Here is a 25,241-nt window from a genome sequence, read left to right on the forward strand (position 1 = left end):
ATCCATTGGCTTATCATGAGACACTAGGCACATGTTGGATATTCAATAAATATTTGAGGCATGAATGTCCAAGGGAGGGGCCCCAACCCTTTCCCCATAATTTCCTCCCTGAAGTATTGGTACTTCTCTTCTGGCTCTTGGTCTGTCTTGAAGTTTAGTGATTTGTGTTCCTGTTTCCTCACCCTGCTCATTCTCTTCTCAAATCCTTTGCACTGATGTTTCCTTTGCCTTGAATGCCCCCAGCCCACCTCCAGGACTTCAAAAGATGATTCCAGTCCCGGGTGGAACTATAGACTGCATGTTTGTGTCCCCCACCCTTGCCTCCATTTGTATGTTGAAACCTAATCCCCAATGTGATGGTATTTGGAGGTGGAATTTGGGGGTGGTGGGATTAGTATACTTATCAAAGAGACTCCCTTGCTCCTTCTACCAGGTGAGGACACAGAGAGAGGACAGCTCTCTGTGAACCAGGAAGAAGGTCTTCACCAGAGACCAGAACTACCAGCACCGTGATCTTGGACTTGTCAGCCTCCAGAACTATGAGAAATAAATTTCTTATTAGTCACCAGTTTATGGTATTCTGTATAGCAGCCCAAACAGACCAAGACACTCCAGGTCTTGAAAAGACTGACTTCTCATCAGTCAGGATTTAGCTGAAAGCTCACCTCTGAGCCCTTTCTTTCTTTTTTTAAGTTTATTTATTTATTTATTTATTTGTGGTTGCATTGGGTCTTTGTTGCTGCGTGTGGGCTTTCTCTAGTTGCGGTGAGCGGGGACTACTCTTCGTCGCGGTGTGCAGGCTTCTCACTGCGCTGGCTTTTCTCGTTGCGGAGCATGGGCTCTAGGTGCGCAGGCTTCAGTAGTTGTGGCTCGCGGGCTTAGCTGCTCCACGGCATGTGGGATCTTCCCGGACCAGGGCTCAAACCCGTGTCCCCTTTGCTGGCAGGCCGATTCTTAACCACTGCGCCACTAGGGAAGCCCTGAGGCCTTTCTTAAGCCTACAGGCCAATCTAGCTCTCCAGCCATTTGTTATCATATCACCTTGTGTTGTTTTCTTCCCAGAACATCATTATCTGAAATTATCTTGATTATTTGCATATTTGTTCATGGTCTGAGTTCCCCCTTCCTCCAGGAATGTCAGCTCCTTGAAGTGTGGGACAAGGCTGTGTTGTTTCCTGCTGTATTCTCAGACCCTAGGAGGGCTGGCACAAGGTAAGTACCTAATAAGTATTTGTTGAGTGAGTGAATGATGGTTGCCTGAAAGTTTTTATAGGGAAGGATTTAGATATAAGTAATAGGATGATGATGATGATGATGATGATGATTATAGCTATTTATTGAGCCTGAAGGGTGCACTAAACTTTATATCAAGTACTTTTCACGATTATCTCATTTAATCTTCATGACAACCCAGTGGGGTAGGAACCATTTTTAATCCCCATTTGTTAGATCCAACTGAAGCTTAGATGAGTTACATCACACAGCTAGTGCTAGACTGCTGGTTTTCAAAATAGGGTCCCTAAGTAGCCACAGTGTCAGCATCACCTCGGAAACTCTTAGAAATACACTTTCTTAGGCCCCACCCCAGACATACTGAGTCAGAAACTCTGCGGTGGAGCCCAGCAATCTAATCTTTAACAAGTCTTCCATGTGATTCTGATGCACTAGTGTGAAAAACCCAACTCTAAAAGAAAGGTGAGGTTGAACTCTTTTTTTAAAAACAGCTTTATGGAGATATAATCCATATACCATACACACTTAGGTGTACAATCCGATGGTTTGAGTATATTTGCAGGGTTGTACAACCTCCAAATAGATTTAGCACAATCATCAAAGTAGATTGTGTTCAGATTACTAGATTAGAACTTTTTTTTGGCTCCCCTGAAAGAAACCCCATGCCCACTAGCAGTTCCCATTCCCCTTCCTCTCCCCAGCCCCTCTAAACAACCACTAATTAATTTTTTGTCTTTATAGTTTTGTCTATTCCGGACATTTCATACAAGTGGAATGATACAAGTATGTATGTGATCTCTTGTGACTGGCTTTGCATAATGTTTGCATAATAAATCCCTTGTGATTTCACTTTGCATAATGTTTTCAACGTTTGTCCATGTACTGTAGTAGCATATATCCTTTCGATTGACAAATAATATTCCATTTATGGATATACCACTCTTTTTTATCCATTCATCAATTGACGAACATTTGGGTTGTTTCTACATTTTGCCTGTTATGAATAACACTATGAACTTTCTCGTGTATGAGTTTTTGTGTGGACATAGATTTTCATTTCCCTTGGAGATATATATATAACTCCAAATATTACGTATATGTAGAACTTCTGGGTCATAGATCTTACACTCTTAACCACTACACATTTCAGCTAGTCTTTATTATTATTATTAAATTATCTGCTATTATTAAATAATTATATTATCAATAACACCAATATTTGTTTCTATCTATTAAGTATCTCTGTTGCAAAGCCCTTTACTTTTATTATTACAAATCCTTACCTCGGTCAGGATCATTAAGACAGGAATCATTATCCCTGTTGAAGAGGTGAGCGAAACTGGGGCTCAGGAGGTTAAGGGAACTTGTCTACACTCCAACAGCTAACATGGGTAGAGCTGGGACCACCATGCACACCTGCCTGTTTCCTGTGCCCTGTGTGCCCAATACCATGTCCTGGGCCATACCCTGCCCCAAATCTTTCGAAACATGCCTCCACCCCTCCTTTCTGGCTTTTTCTGGAAGTGAGGCTGGCTTGACATCCCAAGGGTGAGAGCTGCACACTCAGTGCCTGTGCTCTTTTCCAGCTGGGGCTGGAGGCCAGGGGAGGGGCTGCCCTGGGAGCTAGAAATAAAATGGAGGGAGGGCTGGGCTGAGAAGGGCAGTATTGGAAGGTTAGGAGGCTGGGAAGTGTGAGGTAAGGAGTTTCTTACCCTGGGTTTTTTGTTTGGGTTTGGTTCTGGCTCCTAGAGAACCGGTGAGGTGGGGCTGGGTGGAGTTTTGTGACTGGGAGTGAGGAGGGAGGCTGAAGCAAGCTGATGTGGGTAGTGCTAAGTGGGGGAGAGGGCTTTCTCAGACAGGCTGGCCTGGGGCGTCCCCTGCATTGTCAGAAGGAAAGACTGGGGAGGGGGCTGCGTTCCATGCACTCCTTGAGCCCCTGGCTCTGAGGCAGGCCCTGTCTGCAGGGGGGCTGGGAAAGGGAGAACATCTCAGGGCGAGGCACCCAAGGAGCGGGGCTGCTATGGCAGAAGCAGACACTGAGGCCCACTTGGCTAGGAAGAAGGAAGGGCAAGGATGAAGGGGAAATTCTGTGAGCCATCTAAGAAGGCTTTCCGAGACGTGGAAAACAGTGAAACTCAGGCTTCAGGGCTGCAAACGTTTAGCCCTGGGCCAAGGGAGGCATTACAGGTGGAGGACCTGCCTGCAGGAGGGCTTGGAGCCTGCAGGAGCTAGATCAAGCAGGCTCAGGAGAGAAGGGCTGGCAGGTCAGCCCAGGGCCATCGGCTAGTGCCCAGAATGGCGGCCAGCAGCCTTGAGCCACAGTGGCTGTGTACATTTAAGTTAGTTAACATTCAATAAAAATCCAGCTCCTCAGTTGTACGGCCACACTTCAAGGGCTCAGTTGCCATGTGGGGCTAGCAGCTCCAGTATTGGAGAGAACGGATGTAGAACGGTTCCATCATGGTAGAAAGTCTCTGGCCAGCAGGAACCCTCAGGAGGGGTTCGGATTGCTCAAGGACCCACTGGAGAGAGCAGGCTTAGACTGGATTGCCTGGCCTGGGAGGTCTCTGAACAACAGGTGAGGTAAGGTCCCCAGCAGTGCAAGGTGGTGTGACTCGCCTCCCGCCAGCGTAAAGTGGACTCTGCCCCCAGGGACAGGAACTAACCAGGCAGGGCCTCTTCAGTCCCGACTTGTGAACCCTGATCAGTGTGACCAGAGCCAGGGTCAGAGAAACATGGAGTGAGTGGTGCCGGGGAGGGAGGAGCGGCTGCTGAGGGGGGCTGAGCCTGGGCACTAAGGGGGTCTCCAGCTTGCTCACGGTGGCGTACATGGGTGGGACGGGGAAGGGCTGGGGGAGGTGTGTGTGTGAGTTGCTAGGGGAGACCAGAGGAGAGGCTTGCTGGATGGAGGTGGGGTTGCTCTGTGTCAAAAGACAAGAGAGAGGGAACCCTCCCATCCCCACCTCAGGAGCTGTCTCTGCTTCCTTCCCAGGCCCAACACTGTCCAGCTGACGAAGATGGAATACGCCATGAAGTCCCTCAGCCTTCTCTACCCCAGGTCCCTCTCCAGGTGAGGAGAGCCAAGCATGGAAGGGAAGGGGAGCTACTGTGAGCTGTAGGGCAGACCTTCTTGAACTTCGATGGGCACATAAGTCACCTGGGTGTCTTATTCAAATGCAGGTGCTGATTCAGGAGGTCTGGAGTGGGACCCAAGATTTGCCCCTCCCACAAGCCCCCAGGAGATATTAATGCTGCTGTCTCTCCCCCCACAGTCCCCCATATCACACATTGAGTAGATAGAGGTAGATACTGCTTGATGCTTTCATTATTGATCTCATTTAAACCTCACCACAACTTTGGGAAGTGGGATTATGCCAAATTAACAGATGGGGAAACCGAGGCACAGGGTGGGCTCTCTCAGTCACCTAGCAAATGGGTAGTGGAGTCAGGATTCGAACTTGGGTCTGCCTGACTCCAGAATCTAGGTTCACTGCACACCTTTTGTTCTACATCGTGTATCTGAGTTCAAAACTGTCTTATATTGACCTCAGCTTTGCCACTTCGTCTCACATTACAGGTGAGAAGAATGAGGCTAAGAGAGGAAAGTGGTAATTGGGCAAATGTGGGGTAGTCTTCTATGACTGGCTACTTGTCATGGTCTGAAACCCAGCAGTGTCAATATCACTTGGGAACTCATTACATACATAAAATCTCAGAACCCACCCAGACCTGCTGAATCAGAACCTGCATTTTAACAAGATCACCAGGGGAGTGACGTGTCCACTAAAGTTTAAGATGCACTGATCCGGGGACTCCCCTGGTGGCCCAGTGGGTAACACTCCGCACTCCCAATGCAGGGGGCACGGGTTCGATACCTGGTCGGGGAACTAGATGCCACATACATGCCAAAACTAAGAAGCCCGCATGCTGCAACTAAAGATCCCGCATGCCACTACGAAGATCCTGCGTGCCGCAACTAAGACCTGGCACAGCCAAAATAAATAAATTTTTTTTTTTTTAAAAAAAAAAGATGCACCAATCCAGCAGGCTTTTGAGGAAGACTCTCTAGAGCAGGTTTGGTGGGTGGTAGGGGAGGAGAAATATGATGAGCTCAGCCTAGAGGACTGGGAGGTAAGTTACCCTGCTGTGCATTGAGGGCTGGGAGGCATCAGACAGCTCATTCTGATGCTCCATATGGCCTCCAGGTACGTGGCAGTCAGCACCTCGGTGGTGACCCAGAAGCTGCTGTCACAGCCCAGCCCGGAGGCCCCCAGGGCCCGGCCCTGCAGAGTAAGCAATGCTGACCGGAGTGTGCGGAAAGGCATCATGACACACAGCCTTGAGGACCTCCGCCTCAAGGTAGGAATGGGCCTGCCTCTGCAAAGCCCACCACGGGAACTTTGGCAGAGAGCTGGCCCCAACAGCTGACTCTGCATCATGAGCTAGGAGTTCAGCAGGGATGGAGTTCATGGCTTAGATGGTGAAAAGATTTCCTTTCTAATGGCAGCTCCAGTGGGCTTGTAGTGCCCACCTGGAATCCTGTCTGTCTGTTGACAGGGGGAGGGCAGTACATTACCATCTGATACTAACAATAGGTCAGTGGTATTTTTGGAGTCTATTTTTCTTACTGGAGGGACCCTTAGGTTCCCTTTTCCAGTAGTACTTAAACTTGTAGAATTGCCCAGAAGTTGGAGTATTGAGTAAGATTTTAGAGATTCCCTTCCCTATCTCCTTCCCTTACCTTCATGCAGGGCAATTCTCCTTCAATCTGTCTCCTACATTGGCCTTCCATGCAAAGCTTTGTTAACAGCTGTGGAAGACTTTTTCAAACTATTGATTAGATGGGACTTCCCTGGTGGTCCAGTGGTTAAGACTTCCTGCTCCAATGCAGGAGGCACAGGTTCAATCCCTGGTTAGGGAACTAAGGTCCCGCATGTCCCTGGGCACGGTCAAAAAAAAAAAAAAGTAAAAACTATTGATCAGGTAAGCTTTCAGAGAGGAAACCAAGGACACGCAGCTCTTGTGGGTGGTAGTAACATTGGGCAAGAATGACACCCTTCCCCATTTCCATGCTCCCCCTACACTTGATTGGGAGTAACTTGTCCTAATCCTTCCTTCTTATAAAGACACCTTTCCTTCTTACAAGTCATAGTGGATTATGGCCCACTCTAATGCCCTAATTTTAATGTAATTACTTTTTTAAAGACGCTATCTCCAAATATAGTCACACTCTGAGGTACTGGGATTAGGACTTCAACATATGAATTTGGGGGGGATACCATTCAGCCCATAATACATACAAATCAACTGAATAGAACTGAGAGTCCAAAAATAAATCCACGTATCTGTGGTCAATTGATTTTTAACAGGATGCCAAGACTATTCAATGGAGAAAGAATAGTCTTTTCAACAAATATTCCTGAGACAATGGGCTATCCAAATGCAAAAGAATGAAGTTGGATCCCTCCCTCATACTACATATAAAATTAATTCAAAATAGATCAAAGACCTAAATGTAGAGCTAAAACTATAAAACCCTTAGAAGAAAACATAGGTATAAGTGTTCATAACCTTGGTTTCTTAGATATGGCACCAAAGCACAAGTAACCAAAGGGAAAAAAGTTGGACTTTATCAACATTAAAAACTTTTGTGCATCAAAGGACACGATCAAAAAAAATGAAAAGATAACCCACAGAATGGGAGAAAATATTTGCAAATCACATATCTGATAAGGGTCTAGTATCAAGAATATATAAAGAACTCTTAAAACTCAGTAAAAAGATGATCCTTTTGAAAATGGGCAAAGAATCTGAGTAGATATTTCTCCAAAGAAGATGTACAACTGGCTGATAACACATGAAAAGATGCTCACCACCCTTAGTCATTAGGGAAATGCAAATCAAAAACACTTCATACCGCTAGAATGGCTAAAATAAAAGAAGACTAAAACAAGTGTTGGTGAGGATGTGGAGAAATTGCTGTTGGGAATGTAAAATCATGCAACAGCTTCAGAAAACAGTTTGGTATTTCCTTAAGAAGAGTAAACATAGTGTTATTATATGACTCAGCAATTCCAATCCTAGGTATATAGCCAGGAAAATTGAAAAGACATGTCACACAAAAATTTGTACATGAATGTGCATAGCAGCATTATTCATAATACTCAAAAAATAGAAACAACCCACATGTCCATCAATTGAAGAATGGATTAAAAATGTGGTATATCTATTTAGTAGAATATTATTAACCCATAAAAAAGTAAAGAATCATGCTGCAACATAGAAGAACCTTGAAAACATGTTCGTGAAAGAAGCCAGTCTAAAAAGACCACACATTGTATGATTCCACTTATATGAAATGTCCAGCATAGACAGATCCACAGAGATCTGTGAGGACAGAAGAGGAGAGGTTGCCAAGGGCTAGGAAATGAGGAGTGACAGCTAATGGGGCTAGGTTTCTCTTTGGGGTAAAAATGGGGTTGAAAATGTTTTGAAATTATACAGTGGTGGTAGTTGCACAACTTTGTGAATATGCTAAAAACCACTGGATTGTAGACTTTAAAAGAGTGAATTTTATGGCATGCAAATTATATCACAATTAAAAGTTACATGTGTGACTCCCGTTATAATTTTTTAAGATTTATTTATTTTTTATTTTTATTTATTTATTTATTTTGGCTGTGTCGGGTCTTAGTTGTGGCCCATGGGATCTTCGTTGAGGCATAAGGGATCTTTCGTCATGGCGCGTGGGCTTCTCTCTAGTTGTGGCATGCGGGTTTTCTCTTATCTAGTTGTGGCGGGCTCCAGGGTGTGTGGGCTCTACAGTATGCAGCACGCGGGCTCTAGTTGAGGTGCACAAGCTCAGTAGTTGTGGCATGCCGGCTTAGTTGCCCCGCGGCATGTGGGATCTTAGTTCCCTGACCAGGGATCGAACCTGCTTCCCCTGCATTGCAAGACAGATTCTTTACCACTGGACCACCAGGGAAGTCCCTCCCATTATATTTTTATTGGACAGCACTATTCTAGAATATTAACCATGAAGTCAGGTACCAAGGGATACCATAATATAGGTTCTTTGGATGATGATCCCACAGCAAGAGCCCTGGGTTCCAGTCCCATCCCATAAGTCCCGGCCCACTCGTGTGTGTCTGAGGTGTGCCAGCTGAGGTGTGTGATGTGGGTCTTCCCCATACCAGCTCTGTGGCTACATGTGATGCCAGAAGCATCACTTACCTTATTCTCCAGGTCCAGGATACCCTGATGCTGGCAGACAAGCCTTTCTTCCTGGTGCTGGAGGAAGATGGCACAATTGTAGAGACAGAAGAGTATTTCCAATCCCTGACAGATGACACCGTGCTCATGGTCCTCCATAAGGGGCAGAAATGGCAGCCCCCATCAGAGCAGGTGACGTCCCACCTGTCAGGGAGAGTACTGGGAGCTTAGAAGAAATCCTTGAGGGGTGCCAACCACATGCTTGTCTTGATGCAGGGCACTAGGTACCAACTCTCCCTCTCCCGTAAGCCTGCCAAGAAGATTGATGTGGCCCAAGTAACCTTCGACCTGTACAAGGTGAACCCACAGGACTTCATTGGTTGCCTGAACGTGAAGGCGACTCTCTATGGCACATACTCCCTTTCCTATGATCTGCGCTGCTACGGCGCCAGGCGCGTCATGAAGTGAGTGAATTGGGGTTAGCTGGGGACAGGCTGGGTACACTGCAATGGGAGAGGCGCTATCTTCTCCCATGCACCTCAGGCTTCTCGGAGCCTGGGCCTGGTGTTGATGCTGACAAAGTATGACAATTAGCATTTGTCTAGGACTTTATGGCTGAATTCATGTTTTAGTTTATTGTAGTATATGCCAAAGGGATACATATACTCCTGCTGGTGGAACCTGGATACATTTAGCTTTTCTAATTACCTCCCACTATAACAACTAATTATTTTTCACCTAAAGTAGTAAGTTTTCCTAAGTAGTCTTCTAATCTTTTGAAAAATGAACATGTGTCAAAAATTTTATTGAACTCAACTAGTGAGAGAACCAGCAAGAAGTTACAATCAGTTCAAAATCCCACCCATATATAGATCCAACAAGAATGCTGAGCTATTTATAAATACAAAATTGGATTTTTCCATGGGGGTGGGAGGGATGAAATAACTGTCCTTCCATAGAACGGAATTAATTTGTATGTCTGTGGACAATAGTCATTTGTATCATCTAATGAACTTTCAAAGAAGCTTTTTACTTTACTTTTGAAAGTCTAATCAACTATCACAGGAAGCATGGGAATATGTTTAATCATAAGACAAGTACTGTTATGGTAGTGGTTTCCAAATTCAGCTATTCCAGTGGTGCTCTAGAGAACTCTTACCTCATTAGGCAGATGTAGCCACTGAGGCAGAGACATCCAAGTAGTCGAAAACCACAAAGCTGGCCTCTTGCCAGTTACTTCTGACAGCTGCTACTCCTCCCCAGTTGCTTCATTTAGTGTTTACTGAGCACTCTCTGTGTCCTGGCCCAACGCTATGAGCTAGAGACACAGAGATAAATAAGATGTCAGAACAAGCTCCATGAGGGCAAGAATTGCTGTTGCCTCCAATACCTTGGTGAATGCTGGTACGTAGCAATAATTCAAATAATTGTACAAGGAATGAAGATACATATGATCCTCATTCTCAGGGGTTTCTGAGAAATTCTACTCCTTCCAGAGTTCTGCCAGAACGTACGTAGCTAGAGCACACCAGACCTTCTTGGCTTTCCGAGTTTATTCTCTGCATTCCCAGTCTGCAGATGAGGGACCTGAGGCCGCGTGGTTCTGCCTGCCACAGATAACACTCAGCGGCAGGCTTGAGCCTCGTTCTATGGCAAGAAGTTCCCTTCTCCTCTTATACCAGATCATATACCCCTCTGGATCTGGGCTTGCTGCCAGCAGTTTGCAGATTGCAAAATCTAGAGCAAGAAGTTTCAGCCTTTAAACTCAGTCCGTCTAGGGGAAATGGGACCCTCAGACCTAAACATAGTAGGCATATTGGTCCCAAAAGAAAAACAAAAAACAACAGCAAGCTGGAATCAGTGGAATGACTTAGTGGCGTCAGCAAGTGTTTTTTCTTTAATGGTGGTAAAATACACATACCATAAAATTTACCATTTTAACCACTTTTTTTTTAAGTATAAAATTCAGTGACGTTAAGTACATTCACAGTGTTGTGCAACAGTTACTTGTAAATCTATTTCCAGAACTTTTTCATCATCCCAAACTGTAACTCTGTAACCATTAAACACTAACTCTCCACACCCCCTTCCCCCAGCCCTGCTAACCTCTGTCCTACTTCCTGTCTCCATTAATTTTCCTATTCTAGGCAACTCATGTAAGTATAATCATACAATACTTGCCCTTTTGTGTCTGGTTTATTTTACTTAGCATAATGTTTTCAAAGTTCATCCATATTGTAGCATGTGTCAGAATTTCATTCCTATTCATGTCCAGACAGCTGGTTTGAAGCCTCAGTTCTCTAATTTGAGAAATGGGTATACTTCTCAGGTTTCACCTTTAAATTTTTTAAGTATTTTTATATACAGATGTTTATGATTCTAATTGTCTTCCTGTCCCCCTCCACCTCAGCCATAACATAAGTTCATTTACTGAATGAAGGTTAATAGAAAACAAGTTTTAATATCAGCCAGAAAGAATTTATTTTCCTTTTGTTTTCTTCTCCCTGATCCCTCCTAGGACTAGACACCCCTAGTGACCCTCACCTATCTCTTTCAAACAGATCTGGATAAGAATTTGGTTAAAGTAGTCAAGCATTCAACCAGCTAGTCTTGACCCTATGTTTCCCCTTCTCTTCTACATATCAGGTCCTGTGTTAAGTGATTTATGTTATTTCATCCTCCCAACGCTGTGTGGGATCAAAATGGTATGATCTCACTTTACAGATGAGGGTGCCGAAGCTCAGAGCTATAGAAGTTTGCCAAGGTTGCCACAGCTAATGAAACTGAATTAGAACTCAGGCCTGTCTGACTGGAGTTCTGTTCTCAGTACACTGCAACACCAGACATGGAGATCTTCACGTCCAGCACTCTGAAAATTAGCTAGACTACAAATGACTTGGAAACACTTCTGTCTAGAACAGAGGTTGTGAAGGGCAGAGTCATGTGACAGAGATCAGTCTGGCTGGCCCAAAGTAGCATTAGAAAAATAAAAGGCCTTGTTAAATGAGCTTGAATTTTGCACGAGAAGAGGGAGGTTGTGGACGTCTCAGTTAAGGTACGATTGCAGGTAACACTGTAGACCCTGTCCCATTTGCTGAGGGAGGGCAGCATCTGTTCTGTTTGCACGTCACTCTACAGTTTATGAAGTTATGAACGCAGCGTGGGGGAGCAGGCATTTAGGGGGAGGAGGAAGGGGCTTTCTTTGTGTTTTGACCCTAGTGCCTTCTCATCCCACCCAGAGAAGCTCTCCGCTGGGCCCTCTTCAGCACGCAGGCCACAGGCCACGTGCTGCTCGGCACCTCCTGTTACCTGCAGCAGCTCCTGGATGCCACAGAGGGAGGGCAGCCCTCCAAGAGCAAAGCCCCATCCCTCATCCCGACCTTTCTGAAGATACTGCAATGAAAGCCCAGCCAAGGACTAGACCGGGGACCCCATGCTCAGCTGGTAGCACCCACAAGCCTGGCAGCTAAAGAGCTTCTTACCTTCCCAACACCTCCCTCAGCCCCACAGGAACGTGAATGATGAAGCAGGGGGAAGGGCCGGAAACCTGGGCTGGGCTGGCCAAAGGAGAACTGAGGGCTCTTGGCCTGGCCTGGCTCCTTCCTGCCCCAGGTAGCTTAGCGGGCCAAGAGTGGTCACCAGCAGGCTATGGCAGGAAGGCTGCCCCTCAGCAACCTGTCTTCACGTGCTACACTTTCATTACACTGCCTACCTCCTGGTCTCCTGTCCCAAATGCTTTTGAGTGAATTGTCAACCCACTCGTGTATGATACTAGAGAGTTCGCAATAAATTATTTATGCTGATACATTTTCTTTGCTTCTGTTCTTTGCGAGGTGAGGGTGGGGTTCTATCTGGAAAGTTGGTAAGGTCTAAGGGAAGAGAGAACTCTGTTGTCAAACCATTCTCCATAATGTGGGGTTATAGGAAACAGCACTTTTTCTACCAAAAAAACAAACAACAAAAAAAATTACAATTAATTCTGAAACTAATGTCTGCTTAATCTGAGGCTTGAGCAGATCATGTAATGAATATGGTAAATGACAATTTCCAAAATAAGTTTGCCTACCAGAAGGACTTTGGGAACACAAAAGACCCAGAATTGCCAAAGCAATCCTGAGGAAAAAGAACAAAGCTGGAGGCATAACCCTCCCAGACTTCAGACAATACTACAAAGCTACAGTAATCAAAACAGCATGGTATTGGCACAGAAATAGACATATGGATCAATGGAAGGAAATAGAGAGCCCAGAAATAAACCCATACCTACAGTCAATTAATCTTCGACAAAGCGGGTAAGAATATACAATGGAGAAAAGACAGTCTCTTCAATAAGTGGTGCTGGGAAAACTGGACAGCTCCATGTAAAAGAATGAAATTAGAACATTCTCTACTACCATATACGAAAGTAAACTCAAAATGAATTAAAGACCTAAATGTAAGACTGGATACTATAAAACTCCTAGAGGAGAACAGAGGCAGAACATTCTTTGACATAAATCGCAGCAATATTTATTTTGGATCTGTCTCCTAGAATAATGGAAGTAAAAGCAAAAATAAACAAATGCAACCTAAATAAACTCAAAAGTTTTTGCACAGCAAAGGAAACCATAAGCAAAATGAAAAGACAACCTCCAGAGTGGGAGAAAATATTTGCAAAAGATGCAACTGACAAGGGCTTAATTTCCAAAATATAAAAACAGCTTATATAGCTCAATATCAAAAAAAGCAAACAACCCAATCAAAAAATGGGCAGAAGACCTAAATAGACATCTCTCCAAAGAAGACATATAGATGGCCAGTAGGCACATGAAAAGATGCTCAACATTGCTAATTATTAGAGAAGAGCAAATCAAAACTACAATGAGGTATCACGTCACACCAGTCAGAATGGCCAGCATCAAAAAGTCTACAAATAATAAATGCTAGAGAGGGTGTGGAGAAAAAGGAACCCTCCTACATTGTTGGTGGGAATGGAAATTGTGCAGTCACTATGGAGAACAGTATGGGGGTCCCTAAAAAACTAAAAATAAAGCTGCTATATGATCCAGCAATCCCACTTCTGGCCATATATCTGGAAAAGACAAAAACTCTAATTCAAAAAGAAATGTGCCCCCCAATGCTCATAGCAGCACTACTTACAATAGCCAAGATATGGAAGCAACTTAAGTGTCCATCAACAGATGAATGGGCGAAGAAGATGTGGTACATATATACAATGGACTAGTACTCAGCCATAAAAAAGAATGAAATAATGCCATTTGCAGCAACATGGATGGACCTAGAGATGATCATAAAAAGTGAAGCAAGTCAGACAGAGAAAGACAAATATCATATGATATCACTTCTATGTGGAATCTAAAAACATGATATAAATGAACTTATTTAGAAAACAGAAACAGACCAACAGACATAGAAAACAAACTTATGGTTACTGAAGGGGAAGGCGGAGAGGGGGACAAATTAGGAGCTTGGGATTAACAGATACACAATACTATATATAAAATAGGGGGGGGGCTTCCCTGGTGGCGCAGTGGTTGAGAGTCTGCCTGCCGATGCAGGGGACACGGGTTCGTGCCCCGGTACGGGAGGATCCCACATGCCGCGGAGCGGCTGGGCCCGTGAGCCATGGTCGCTGGGCCTGCGCGTCCGGAGACTGTGCTCCGCAACGGGAGAGGCCACAGCAGTGAGAGGCCCGCGTACCGTAAAAAAAAAAAAAAAAAAAAGTAAACAAGGTCCTACTGTATAGTGCAGGGAACTATATTCAATATCTTGTAATAACCTACAATGGAAAAGAATCTGAAAAAGAATATATATATATGTATAACTGAATCACTTTGCTGTACACCAGAAACTAACACAACACTGTAAATCAACTATACCTCAATTTAAAAAAAAAAAGAAGAAGGGCTTTAATAGGGATTATGGGATTAAGGCACTCTTCCAGTTTCTCAATGTCACATTTTAGTACAACCTTTTAAGTGTGTAGGTGGGAAAGTACTAGTCAAGCTGTAATGCAACTCTCCTCCGAAGCCTTCCCTAGCTTGCTAGACAGCCCTCCTTTCGTGTTCAGAACTCTTAACCTTAGGATTTCGAAATGAGCCGTTAGGTAGCCACAAAGTATTAGTTCATCAGTGTGAGCTGGCGTTTTTCAACATCAAGCAACTCAAACAAGACAAGCATGAAAGGCTAGGTTTGTAGGAGACTGTACTTTGGTCTGTGCCTCTCAGATTCAAATATGTGTCATTTCTGACTAATTATAAAGGCTACTTGGGTTTATTAAATACTAAGACAAAGGCCTATGTTACCAAAGTTAAAGTCCGGAGGGTTATTTCTGGCAGCTGACCCATACCCTACAGCCATGTGTGGAAGGAGCTGCCAGAGCTAGCAAGGAACATTTCCATTCTGGGCTTTCCTGCTCTTGCAGCTATGGTTGGAGGCCTGGCTCAGTGCTGTCCTGGGTCCATGGGGTAGGCCTTCTGGTATGAAGGCATGATGTTTACGTCAGCACAGAAGCTATTCCCATTCAACTCTTGCTGAGGCTGTGGCCTACCTGCTCTTCTAGTGAAGTTAGTCATACACTGAGTCGGGCTGGGGTGATTGAAACTTGGAATCTGTCCCAACTTGCCTTCCTCCTGATAGTCTGAGTTTCACATGTGAGTCTTGAGTGGCTGATCACTGTCTCTTGGCACTGAGCCCTCCCAGCCTAGGGATAATTAGGTTTCTTCCTTTTCTTCTGGAAGCTTGGAGATTAATGGAGTCACACCACTGTGGGCAGTGAACAGGAGAGGGCAGGCTTTGCTGAGGCTGGGGCGTGTGGAGGGAAAATTCCAAAGAGCAAGGGAGCTCAAGCCTTGGCAGGGCCAGGGGCCAGTCCAAGTGGGGGAATGGCCCTTCCTGGGGCCAAGCGTGGCCAGCGGTGAAGTCTGCTGTCGGTAAGGTAGGCTGTGTCCTGCCCCTCGGCCTCCACCTCTCCATCTTTGCTCAAGCTGCAAATTATGAACGCACCTTTCAGAAGAGAGGTTCCAAAATACCGTGGGGCCTTAGGACACAGCACAGTAATGTCCAAGCCCAAAACAAGATAAAATTACTTGCATTCTTGCTAAATTTCTTGCCAGTCCTGTCTGAATGTGTGCACATTTAAAAATTGACTTTTGGGACTTCCCTGGTTGGTCCAGAGGTTAAGACTCCACGTTCCCAATGCAGGGGGCCCGGGTTAGATCCCTGGTCAGGGAACTGGATCCCACATGCTGCAACTAAAAATCCTGCATGCTGCAACTAAGACCCAGCAAGACCAAATAAGTAAATATATATATATATCTTTTTAAATTGACTATTTAAACCTTTGAATTAAAACCAATTAAGTTTACTGAGGTATAATTTACATACAATAAAATCTACCCTTTTAAGGTATATAGCTCAATAAGGTTTGGCAAATTTATACAGATATGTAACCACTAGTTCCAGTACACCAAAAATTTCCCTTCTTCCCCTTTCTAGTCGATTCTCATTCCCTCAACCACTCCAGCCCTTGTCAACCACCGACTTTTCTAAAATGTCATGTAACTAAAATCACACAGTCTTTTAAAAATTTTATTTCTACTTATTTTCATTATTTAAAAAAATTTTTATGAACCATAGTCTTTTATATCTGGCTTAGTTTTTTTTTTTTGGCCGCACCATGCAGCATGCAGGATCTTAGTTCCCCAACCAGGGATCGAATCCACACCCCCTGCAGTAGAAGCACAAGTCTTTTTTTTTTTTTTTTGATGAGTAATTTATTTTATTTTATTTTTTGTTTCTGCTTTATAACAAAGTGAATCAGTTATACATACACATATGTTCCCATATCTCTTCCCTCTTGCGTCTCCCTCCCTCCCACCCTCCCTATCCCACCCCTCCAGGCGGTCACAAAGCACCGAGAAGCAGGAGTTAACCACTGGACCACCAGGGAAGTCCCTTTTTTTTGGGGGGGGGGGTCTGGCTTATATTTTTAAACTAGGGCTCCATGTGTGTCTGAAGAAGAGATATATCAATGAGGTTAAAAATTTAAGCAGTTCTAAAGGGTAAAAATAATTATTCACGTTCTCACTTCTGATTCCTTTTCTGGAAGCAATCAGCATCTCATTTGTGTATGTCCTTTCAGAAATGCAGAAATATTTAAATATAATAAATATATGTAAACCACACGCATGCACGTATATGCATATTCTAGTCACACTGTTCTTCACTTTGTTGTTTTTCGATTTAATATATTCTGGAGATCGATTCACATTACCACATGTAGACCCCCGCACATTCTTCAATTAATGGCTGCATAGGTATGTGCTACAATTAATTTAGCCATTCCTCTGTTGACAGATGTTGGTTTACCTGTAGTCTTTCACTAATGCAAACAATGAATTGAAAGTTATAGTGCTCTTAGTAAACAAAATAATACACAGGTCGCATGTAACTTTGCCATAGTTGTAATTACAAGATAGAGCCCATTTTGCTTTTTGCTTTTTCTGCACTTACGTTCTTTTTCCTGTTGCCCGCGCCCTCTCCTCCCACCCACACCTTTCCCTCCTGGTGAATTTCTGAGTTCTTCACAGTCTGTCAATCACAACCCCTGCTGGGGAGCCTTCTCAGATTTCAGCCGGCTCCTGGGCTCCTCACTCTTCGCTCTCTCAGCATCTCCACAGCTTTTCGCCGAGGTGGGTTGTGCTGCTGTGATCTTAAAGGTGAACTTCTTGTGGTTGGGGCCGAGTCTTGTTAATCTGTTTGCAGTTCACAGATGCCAAGGCCTTGCGTAGTTAGCATTCAAAAAATGATGAATGGGTGATTAATAAGATTTATTTCCTTTATAGATCTAATCAAAGGACAATTTGTTTCCGGTTTTGAGATTTGTTTTGGGTTTGCTGTTATAAATAGTGGTGCAGTGAACGTCTTTCTGCCTCTGGCCTTTTTTTCCTTTTGGATTTTGCACCAGTCTGTGCTCTTCAAAGCAAGTTCACTGTGCCAACGAGTGTGGATTTTTTTTTTTTTTCTTTTCCAATTTGCCTTACAAAATTGTGCGCAATGGCGGTTTTTTTGTTTTGTTTTGTTTTGTTTTTTGCGGTACGCGGGCCTCTCACTGTTGTGGCCTCTCCCGTTGCGGAGCACAGGCTCCGGACGCGCAGGCTCAGCGGTCATGGCTCAGGGGCCCAGCCGCTCCGCGGCATGTGGGATCTTCCCGAACCAGGGCACGAACCCGTGTCCCCTGCATCGGCAGGCGTACTCTCAACCACTGCGCCCTGGCGGGTTTTTTTTTTTTGAAGTCAGAAGGCTCCTAAGAATTGCAATGATGATCAGAAAACCTGGCTTTGTCCTAAGACAGGTCCTCTGACCCCCAGTAAATTCCTCCTCTGCTCCGTGACTCGCTTTCCCCAAAAGCACAGACGAGAATTTCTTCACCTCGTTCCTGGGCAAAGGCAAAACTCCGCCTTCTCACAGATCTGAGCCTCGCTATTCCGATTGACAGTCAATCTGACCAATCGGCGCGCTGTGGGGCATCTCCTGGGGAGCCCTTCCGGATACATGCGCACTGTCCTCGCTCCGGAGATGGGCGGCTGCCGTGTTTTGGGTCAGGTCTGGGGTGGCTGGCGGCGGGGTCCGGGGGTCCCCGCAGCGCGCACAGCCTCAAGCTTTGGCACCGAGGCCCGGTGATTAGAAACCCCCGCCCTCCTTTGTGTAGGAGGGAGGTTGGGGCCGGGGGAGGGTGTGTGCGGGATCTGGAGTTAGGCAGATATGGGTTCTAATCCACCTCTGCTGTGTGATCCTAAACTGGTCAGTAGACCTCTCTGAGCCTCAGTTCTCTCTTCTGTACAGTGGGGCCAGTCGAACCTAACATTTCGGGAAACTCAACCTAGGCTTTTTGAAGCATTAGTAGGAAGCCGCAGCATTTAGGAAGAGGTGTGTGGAGATAAGAATGGGCAGCAATGATTCTCCTGTTGCTTACCTAACCTTTTCCAGACATCAGCAGCAACGTCGAGGCTCCAGCAAACGGTCGGGGCCCCTGGATGAGCAGCCTTTCTCGGGGCTGCTGCGGCCAGAGAACGTCAGTAGGGAGGAGCTGGTTGATGTGCTGAGGGCAGCTGTGGTGGATCAGAAAGGTGAGGGGTGGGAGGGACAGCTGCAGGGAGACCCAGAAGGGGAGGAGTCTTCACCTGAGCCTTCTGAGCATCTGGCTGGGTTCCCTACTAAAGCTTGTGGGATCAAATCCTGGTTCTGCCTCCCACCAGCCATAGGAGCTGGGACCAGACACATAATCTCTCTGTGCCTCAGCATCCTGGGGATAGGGCTGTGGGGTGGGAACGTGTAAATAACTAGAGAGCTTTGCACTAGTAGGCTCTCTGTAAAGGAAATTGCTGTAATAAAAGGTTTATTGAGGGGCAAAACACAGGCTTCGGAGCCATATGTAGGCTCTGTAATCAGCTTGCTGTGTGGCTTTAGGAGAATAATTTCTCTGAGCCTCAGTCTCCGGTGATTTTTACATTTTCTCAGCTATTTATTGAGCATAGGTTATGTTCCAGGCACTGTTCTAGACATGGCTATATAGTGCTGAACAAAATAAATGTGGTTTCTGCCTTCAGGGAGCCAACATTTCAGCGGGAGAAATTGATTAACCAGAAAATAAATGAAAATGGTACTTACTAGTGATCAGTGCTATGAATAAAACAGCGATGATGAGGAACTGCAGGAAGGGAGCAGACATTAGATTGGAGACTCGGGCCTCTTTGTGATGGTGACATTTGAGCCACGATGATATGAAGGAAGCAGCCACGTGACAATCTGAGAGAGAGGAAACAGCAAGCGCAAAGGCCCTGACGTGGCAGGCAGCCAGCTTAGCATATGCAAGGTTCAGAGAGTTCAGGCTGGTAACTCACGTATGAGCGTTGTACTGGGACCACACGGTAATATGAATTGAGAAAGTGCTTTGTAAACTGCATTTGCTGTTGATGATGTTTATGTATTATACGTTTCAGGACCTCTGGTGACTTTGAACAAGCCACTGGGCCTGCCAGTGACAGGTATGGGCAGGGGAAAGAGATGCAATGAAAGGGGTTTTGATGTCTCTGAGGGGACGAAATAGTGAAGAGAATCAGGAAAGGTGGGATAAAGTTGCCTCTGGGAGCAACTTGTACTCTTCCTTTTATTTCCCCCAGGAAAACCAGGAGAGCTGACGTTGCTCTCAGTGCTCCCGGAGCTGAGCCAGTCCCTGGGGCTCGGGGAGCAGGAGCTCCAGGTTGTCCGAGCATCTGGGAAGTAAGTGGTGGGCGTGAGAGGAAGGTAGAAGGACAGGCATCCATCTGCGGTGGGGGCATAACTACTTGGGAATAAACTGAGACATTTTCCTTGGGCTGGTTTGGGATCACAGAGGTAGGATACAAGGAAAGGGAGGAGGAAGTGGATAGATCTGGGTTCAAATCCTTATGCATAAACTGTGGTCTTAGCTATCACTGAGCCTCAGTTTCTTTAATCATAAAATAGAGCGAATAATATCTATGCTCAGTGTGCAGTCACTTCTCTAATTCCGTATTCATGGCAGGTATTGTCAACTGATCTGTGATATTCTTTCCTCTAATTGCCATCTATTAGAGATGGTGCTTGAGATGAAATGTTTCTGCAGTTCCACAAACTCATGGGCTTGCTTGTGGGGAATTTAATTATTTAATAGCTAATATATATAAAGTTCCTAGTACAGTGCCTAGCACATGGTAGACACTCAACAGTTGGTGGTAATTGTTATGATGTTTGGCTCTGAGCTCCCTGGGAGCCAGAGCAAAATGAGGAACACATTTAAGCAATGTACTCTTATCAAACACGGGGAAGACTTACTTGTTTCTCACGAGGAGGTCTGCATCATAGTCCTGATGTTACTGTTTGGTCTTAGGCAGGTCAGGTGTTCCTTTCTAGGGGTCTCTTTTTTTTTTGGCTGTGCCAAGCGGCATACAGGATCTTAGTTCCCCAACCAGGTATTGAACCCGCACCTCCAGCACTGGAAGTGCAGAGTCTTAACCACTGGAACGCCAGGAAAGTCCGGGGTCTCCTTTTTGTGTGGGTGAGCCCAGGGGATTTTAACTTTTGTGATTTGTCTCCTTCCTCTAGGGAAACCTCTGGGCTTGTACTCCTCTCCAGTTGTCCCCAGACAGCAAGCCACCTCCAGAAGTTCTTCACTCACTCACAGAGAGCCAGGAGACCCACAGTCACCTACTGGTGAGAGGGGCTGGGAGACTCCCAGGGCAATGGACAGGTCCCAGCAAAAGCCACTGCGTGACTTCCTCTTGCCTCTTTCTCAGTGCTGTCACTGATGGGATCCCAGCTACTTCTGAGGGGAAGATCCAAGCAGCTCTGAAGCTGGAACACATTGATGGGGTCAATCTTGTGAGTTGGGGTCTAGGTGGGGAGGAGGAGGGGTCCTTCCAGACATACTACCCCTACAGCGTATAGACGTGGGGTGACTGGCCCTCCAGACCCCTAATACAGGCGAGTGACGACTGCCTATACTGTGGCCCTGTCCTGAGTCTGTTGGGAGCAAGGAGAGTCTGCGGGTAGTTCCCAGGTGTGTGTGAAGCTTGTTCATTCTTGGGGGCTGCCACCACAGGTAGTTCCAGTGAAGTCCCCATCCCGAAAGGACATCTTGGAAGGTGTCAAGAGGACCCTCAGCTACTTCCGTGTGGTGGCCATGGGCTCTGGCTGTGCCCTGGTCCAGCTGCAGCCACTGACAGGTGGGTCTGGAGCGCCAGCCAGACTTGACAAATGGTATTTGGCTGGAGGAGGCAGGAGGTGGGAGGGTGGTGGTAGTTTTAGTGGCAGCCTGGGGAGCATCTGATGGACTGTAAGGATGTATGTGACCAGCTCCACCTGGAGGGGCAGTGCTTCTCCTATCAGTCTGATGGTCACCCCTCTGCAGCTCACCTGTTTTTTCTCTTAGTTATCGATCTCAACGTCTTCTCTTTACCTTTGATGTTCTGTAGTTTCACTATGGTGATTCCAGGTGTGTGGGTTTAGTTTTATTTATCTTGCTTGGGATTCACTGTGTTTCCTGAGTCTGAAGATTAATCTCTTTCATCCATCCTGGAAAGTTCCCTTTTCAAATGTGCCTCTTGCATCCTTCCTTTTGAATGCCTGATAGACGTTTGACTTTCTCATTCTACTGCTGTGTCTCAACTTTTCTTTCACATTTTTCATGTCTTTATCTCTGCTGCTTTCTGGGTAATCTTTAGATTTACCTTCCAGTTGAGTAATTTTCTCTTCCGCTGGATCTAACCTGCCAGTTTAACCTACCCATTGATTGTATTTTTCACTTCTAGAAGTTCTAGTTGGTTTTTTTTTTTAGTTGGTTCTTTTACAAATACAAATGGCCTTCCAAAAAATAAGGTATCTGGTTTTTTCTCATATTACTTGTTCTTTTTTGTCTTTAGTCATTTAAAACATATTTATGTTGTGTTTCTATAATTCCATTGTCTGAGATTCTGAGGGTCTAACCCTGTTGTGTTTCCTGCAGACTCTTTCCCCTTGGTGGATTGTTTCCTTCTTCTTCTGTGATTCAGGATTGTGAATTCAGGTTGAGCTGGGCTTTTATCAGTGGAAATCCTTTATTGCCTCATCGGAGGTGGTGACTTCAGGAGAGGTTCTGCCTTTGCTTCTGCTGAGCGCCCCATGTTACTGCTTCAGGACCTAAATATTAATGTCTCAGTTGGAAGTTCACAGTTCATGCACGTGGTATTAGAGCCCCAAACCTGTGTGAGAGCAGCTCAATTCATAGCAGCAGTTCATGGTTGTGAATTCTTTTTTCTTCCCCTCATCCAGACCTAAGGTTCTCGTCTCCCTCCCTTGGCGGCTGGCTTTTTCTCCTGGTCCATCCTGTAAATGAAGATGTAGCCTCTCTGCTTTCATTTGGGCACCAAGACCTCACCCCTGGCCCCTTGTAGCTACTTAAACCCAAGCCCCCTGCATCCCAAGATTGGCAGTACCCTGGAATAGGTGAAACGTTGGCTTCCCTGTGCTCTGGATTTGTTTTCCTTTTGCATCTTCGTCTGGGGGACCTTACTTTCCTCTGTGCCCAGCTGTGTATTTAGAAGGATGATCATTAAAGTTTTCCAGTGTTTCTAAGTGGTTTATAAGAAGTGGATTTTTAGATTATCCAGTCCAGCATATTGCCAGACGTGAAAGCAGAGGACAGCTCCTGGGTTTGAATCCCAGCTTACGGAGGACCAGTCACTTCTTTTTGAGCTTCGGTTTTCCTGTCTATAAGGTGGGAATGATGATAGAACCCACCTCTAGGGTTGTCAGGAGGATTAATAAGTTTACTTATGTGAACAATTTTGTACCATTTAAGTTTCCCCAAAACCAGTTCAAATTGGTGTAATCTAAAAGGGGAAGTTATTGGCTCAGGTAACTCAAAAGTTCAGGCCTGGCTGCATCCGGAGGCTCGGAGGACATCATCAAGAAGCTGTTTCTCACTTTCTTTTCACCTCCTGCCTGCTGGCTTCTTCCTCCCACAGGCTCTCCCCGTGGGGGCAGAGATGGCAGGCGCTCCAGCAGCCCCAGGCTCACCCCGCAGCGGGAAAGAGCGTTCTTCATTCCCAGTAGCTTCCCAGTAAATTCAGGGTTGCCCCTCTTCATGGACGAATCCTGCAGGGCCGGTGGACTGACAGCTCTGACTGTCCCGACCTGGTCATGCGCCCCTCTCCACTGGCAGGGGTGGTAGCATTCACCTCTCTGAAACCACACCATCTGAGAATGGGGGTGGCATCTCCCCAGAGGAAAGGGGAGGGGCAATACCGGGTGGACAGAAAGAGCCGCTGCCTGCCATCTGTCCTGTCTCTCTTGTCTTCTAGCGTTTCCCAGCCAGCTACAGGCGCACATGGCACTACAGCTCTGCCCTCTGCTCGGGGACCACATGTACTCTGCCCGTGTGGCCACTGTTCTGGGCCAGCGCTTTCTGCTGCCTGCTGAGAGCACCAGGCCCCAAAGACAGGTACCCAAGCCCACCTGCCGGCTACCTTTTGGGGTGGGCTGGGGGTGGGGGTGGAGAGCATCTCCAGACATTAGCTATGCAGCTTGGGCTTCCATAGCTCCCTGTAGCCCTGTCTTGCTCTGTGGCCCTGAGCAAATGAAACCCCCTCTCTTGGGTCTCTTTCTGCCCATCTGTTCAATAAGGAAGTCGAACTGGCTGATTTCTAAAGGCCCTTCTAAGTCTGCCATTCTTTTTGGTATAAGGGGTAAAAGAGGTTGTGTGTGTCTATTTGGGTAACTCTGTCTGCTCTAACAGAATAACCTCAAGTACCAGAGCCTTAACACAATAACTTCCTTCCGTGTTAAGTCCAATTAATGGCAGTAGGGTAGAGATGGGCTTGCTCCAAGCATGGGTCACTCAGGGACCCAGGATGTTGCTATCCAGCCAGCGGAGGAGGAGACAGGGCAGGTTCACGGGGGAGGTTTTCTCAGGCCAGATCTAGAAGCGGGATACATGCTCACACTCCTGTGGCATTCAGTGGGGCTCAATCACATGGCCTTACCAACCTGCAGGAGGGGCTGGGGAATGTAGTTTCGCTGAATGCCCAGGAAACTGATTCGGTGACCCCCTAGCTGGTCTCTGCCCGTAGTGTGTGTGTTTGAGTGTGTACGTGTGTACGTGTAGAGAGGCATGCAGAACACGGACGCAGAGGGAGGAGGAAGTACTTGCCTCACTCCCATTTTGCTTAGAGCTCACCTGGCTGAATGCTGACATGTCTCTCCCACCCCAGGTCCTGGATGAAGCCCTCCTCCGCCGCCTCCACCTGACCCCCTCCCAGGCTGCCCAGCTGCCCCTGCACCTCCACCTGCATTGTCTCTACCTCCCAGGTGCCAGGCCCAGGGACCCACCCATCAAGCTTCTGGCACCTTTGCCCTCTTATTTCTCCAGGACCCTGCATTGCCTGGGGCTCCACTACCAATAGTCCTTCTGTTCCCGCTGGAAAGCAGTGGGGGTTGGAGAGCGGATGGGCTGCAGTCAGGCCCGAGGAGAGTGAGGTCAGTGCTCAACACGCAGAAGGCCACAGTGTAAGATCCTCTGTAGTTGGACAAACTTAAGATCACATCCTAAGGCCACTTGCTGAGTGGTGTTGGGCAAATGACTTCACCTCTCTGGACCTGAGATAATAAAAGTACCTACCCTCATAGTATCGTTTTCAGGATTTGCTGAGAAAGAAAATGTTTATCATGGACCGTGGTTTCTGCTGAGTTCAGTATGTGGTCTTTATATTTGGCTGTTTCTGGCCCAGTTCTAGCTGAGAGAAAATGTTAGGTTTTAAAAAAAAATTGTGGTAAAATACACCTAATAAAATTTACCATCTTAACCATTTTTAAGTGTACAGTTCAGTGGCATTAAGGACATTCACACTGTCGTGCAGCCATCACTACCATCCATCTCCAGAACTTTCTCACCTTCCCAAACTGAAACTCTCCCCATTAAACACCAACTCCCCCTCCCCCACCCCTCCCAGCCCTAGTTGCCACCATTCTGTCATCTGTCTCTATGTGTTTGACTACTCATTTAAGTGAAGATGTTAGATCTTTCACTTTAAAAAACCGTGAAATATATGAAACATACAGAGTGCATAAAACATCTCTGTGGGGCTTCCCTGGTGGCGCAGTGGTTGAGAGTCTGCCTGCTGATGCAGGGGACACGGGTTCATGCCCTGGTCGGGGAAGATCCCACATGCCGCAGAGCGGCTGGGCCCGAGAGCCATGGCCGCGGAGCCTGTGCTCCGCAGCAGGAGAGGCCACAACAG

The 25,241-nt window shown here is 46.2% G+C and overlaps 4 protein-coding genes across 6 annotated transcripts in view; 2 read left to right on the plus strand and 2 right to left on the minus strand.

The window, feature by feature from the left end:
• LOC113613203 (interleukin-17 receptor C-like) overlaps positions 1 to 8,562 on the minus strand; it is a 44,330-nt gene extending 35,768 nt beyond the window's left edge. The window contains exon 1 of the transcript XR_003430106.1: positions 8,467 to 8,562. The gene's annotated coding sequence lies outside the window, so the exon portion shown is untranslated. The remainder of the gene's footprint in view (positions 1 to 8,466) is intronic.
• On the plus strand, positions 196 to 12,074 carry CIDEC (cell death inducing DFFA like effector c). Of its 2 annotated transcripts, XM_027093742.1 has the most exons (8): positions 196 to 329; positions 1,133 to 1,212; positions 1,975 to 2,016; positions 4,226 to 4,303; positions 5,439 to 5,592; positions 8,479 to 8,637; positions 8,722 to 8,909; positions 11,685 to 12,074. In XM_027093742.1, the coding sequence occupies exons 4-8, from the start codon at positions 4,251 to 4,253 to the stop codon at positions 11,845 to 11,847; spliced, it is 717 nt and encodes a 238-aa protein (XP_026949543.1). In that variant the 5' UTR covers positions 196 to 329; positions 1,133 to 1,212; positions 1,975 to 2,016; positions 4,226 to 4,250; the 3' UTR covers positions 11,848 to 12,074. The 2 variants fall into 2 exon arrangements, with proteins under 2 accessions (XP_026949543.1, XP_026949542.1); XM_027093741.1 differs by lacking the exon at positions 196 to 329 and having other exon boundaries at positions 903 to 1,212.
• A 5,926-nt stretch (positions 12,075 to 18,000) lies between these two features.
• On the plus strand, positions 18,001 to 24,811 carry RPUSD3 (RNA pseudouridine synthase D3). 2 transcript variants are annotated; one of them, XM_027093739.1, is made up of 9 exons: positions 18,001 to 18,125; positions 18,436 to 18,575; positions 19,449 to 19,493; positions 19,629 to 19,728; positions 20,572 to 20,679; positions 20,763 to 20,847; positions 21,068 to 21,191; positions 23,307 to 23,446; positions 24,216 to 24,811. In XM_027093739.1, the coding sequence occupies exons 1-9, from the start codon at positions 18,001 to 18,003 to the stop codon at positions 24,405 to 24,407; spliced, it is 1,059 nt and encodes a 352-aa protein (XP_026949540.1). In that variant the 3' UTR covers positions 24,408 to 24,811. The 2 variants fall into 2 exon arrangements, with proteins under 2 accessions (XP_026949540.1, XP_026949541.1); XM_027093740.1 differs by lacking the exon at positions 23,307 to 23,446 and having other exon boundaries at positions 24,216 to 24,334.
• TTLL3 (tubulin tyrosine ligase like 3) overlaps positions 18,443 to 25,241 on the minus strand; it is a 51,430-nt gene continuing 44,631 nt past the window's right edge. The window contains exons 13-14 of the mRNA XM_027093725.1: positions 19,117 to 19,156; positions 18,443 to 18,557 (exon numbers count right to left, since the gene is read on the minus strand). Of these exons, the coding sequence (XP_026949526.1) occupies positions 19,129 to 19,156 (28 nt within the window). The 3' untranslated portion in view covers positions 18,443 to 18,557; positions 19,117 to 19,128. The remainder of the gene's footprint in view (positions 18,558 to 19,116; positions 19,157 to 25,241) is intronic.

The sequence above is a fragment of the Aethalodelphis obliquidens genome, unplaced genomic scaffold, assembly GCF_003676395.1.
Source record: "Aethalodelphis obliquidens isolate GAN/ISIS:26980383/991018 unplaced genomic scaffold, ASM367639v1 scaffold86, whole genome shotgun sequence".
Taxonomy (NCBI): domain Eukaryota; kingdom Metazoa; phylum Chordata; class Mammalia; order Artiodactyla; family Delphinidae; genus Aethalodelphis; species Aethalodelphis obliquidens.

Bases quoted from the DNA above. Each gene is read 5' to 3' on its own strand.
- RPUSD3 (XM_027093739.1), top strand. From the start codon at position 18,001: ATGCGCACTGTCCTCGCTCCGGAGATGGGCGGCTGCCGTGTTTTGGGT. The intron at 18,126-18,435 runs GTGATTAGAAAC...AACCTTTTCCAG, and splicing joins AGCTTTGGCACCGAGGCCCG to ACATCAGCAGCAACGTCGAG. The intron at 21,192-23,306 runs GTGGGTCTGGAG...CTTGTCTTCTAG, and splicing joins CCAGCTGCAGCCACTGACAG to CGTTTCCCAGCCAGCTACAG.
- CIDEC (XM_027093742.1), top strand. From the start codon at position 4,251: ATGGAATACGCCATGAAGTCCCTCAGCCTTCTCTACCCCAGGTCCCTC. The intron at 4,304-5,438 runs GTGAGGAGAGCC...TATGGCCTCCAG, and splicing joins TACCCCAGGTCCCTCTCCAG to GTACGTGGCAGTCAGCACCT. The intron at 5,593-8,478 runs GTAGGAATGGGC...CTTATTCTCCAG, and splicing joins TTGAGGACCTCCGCCTCAAG to GTCCAGGATACCCTGATGCT.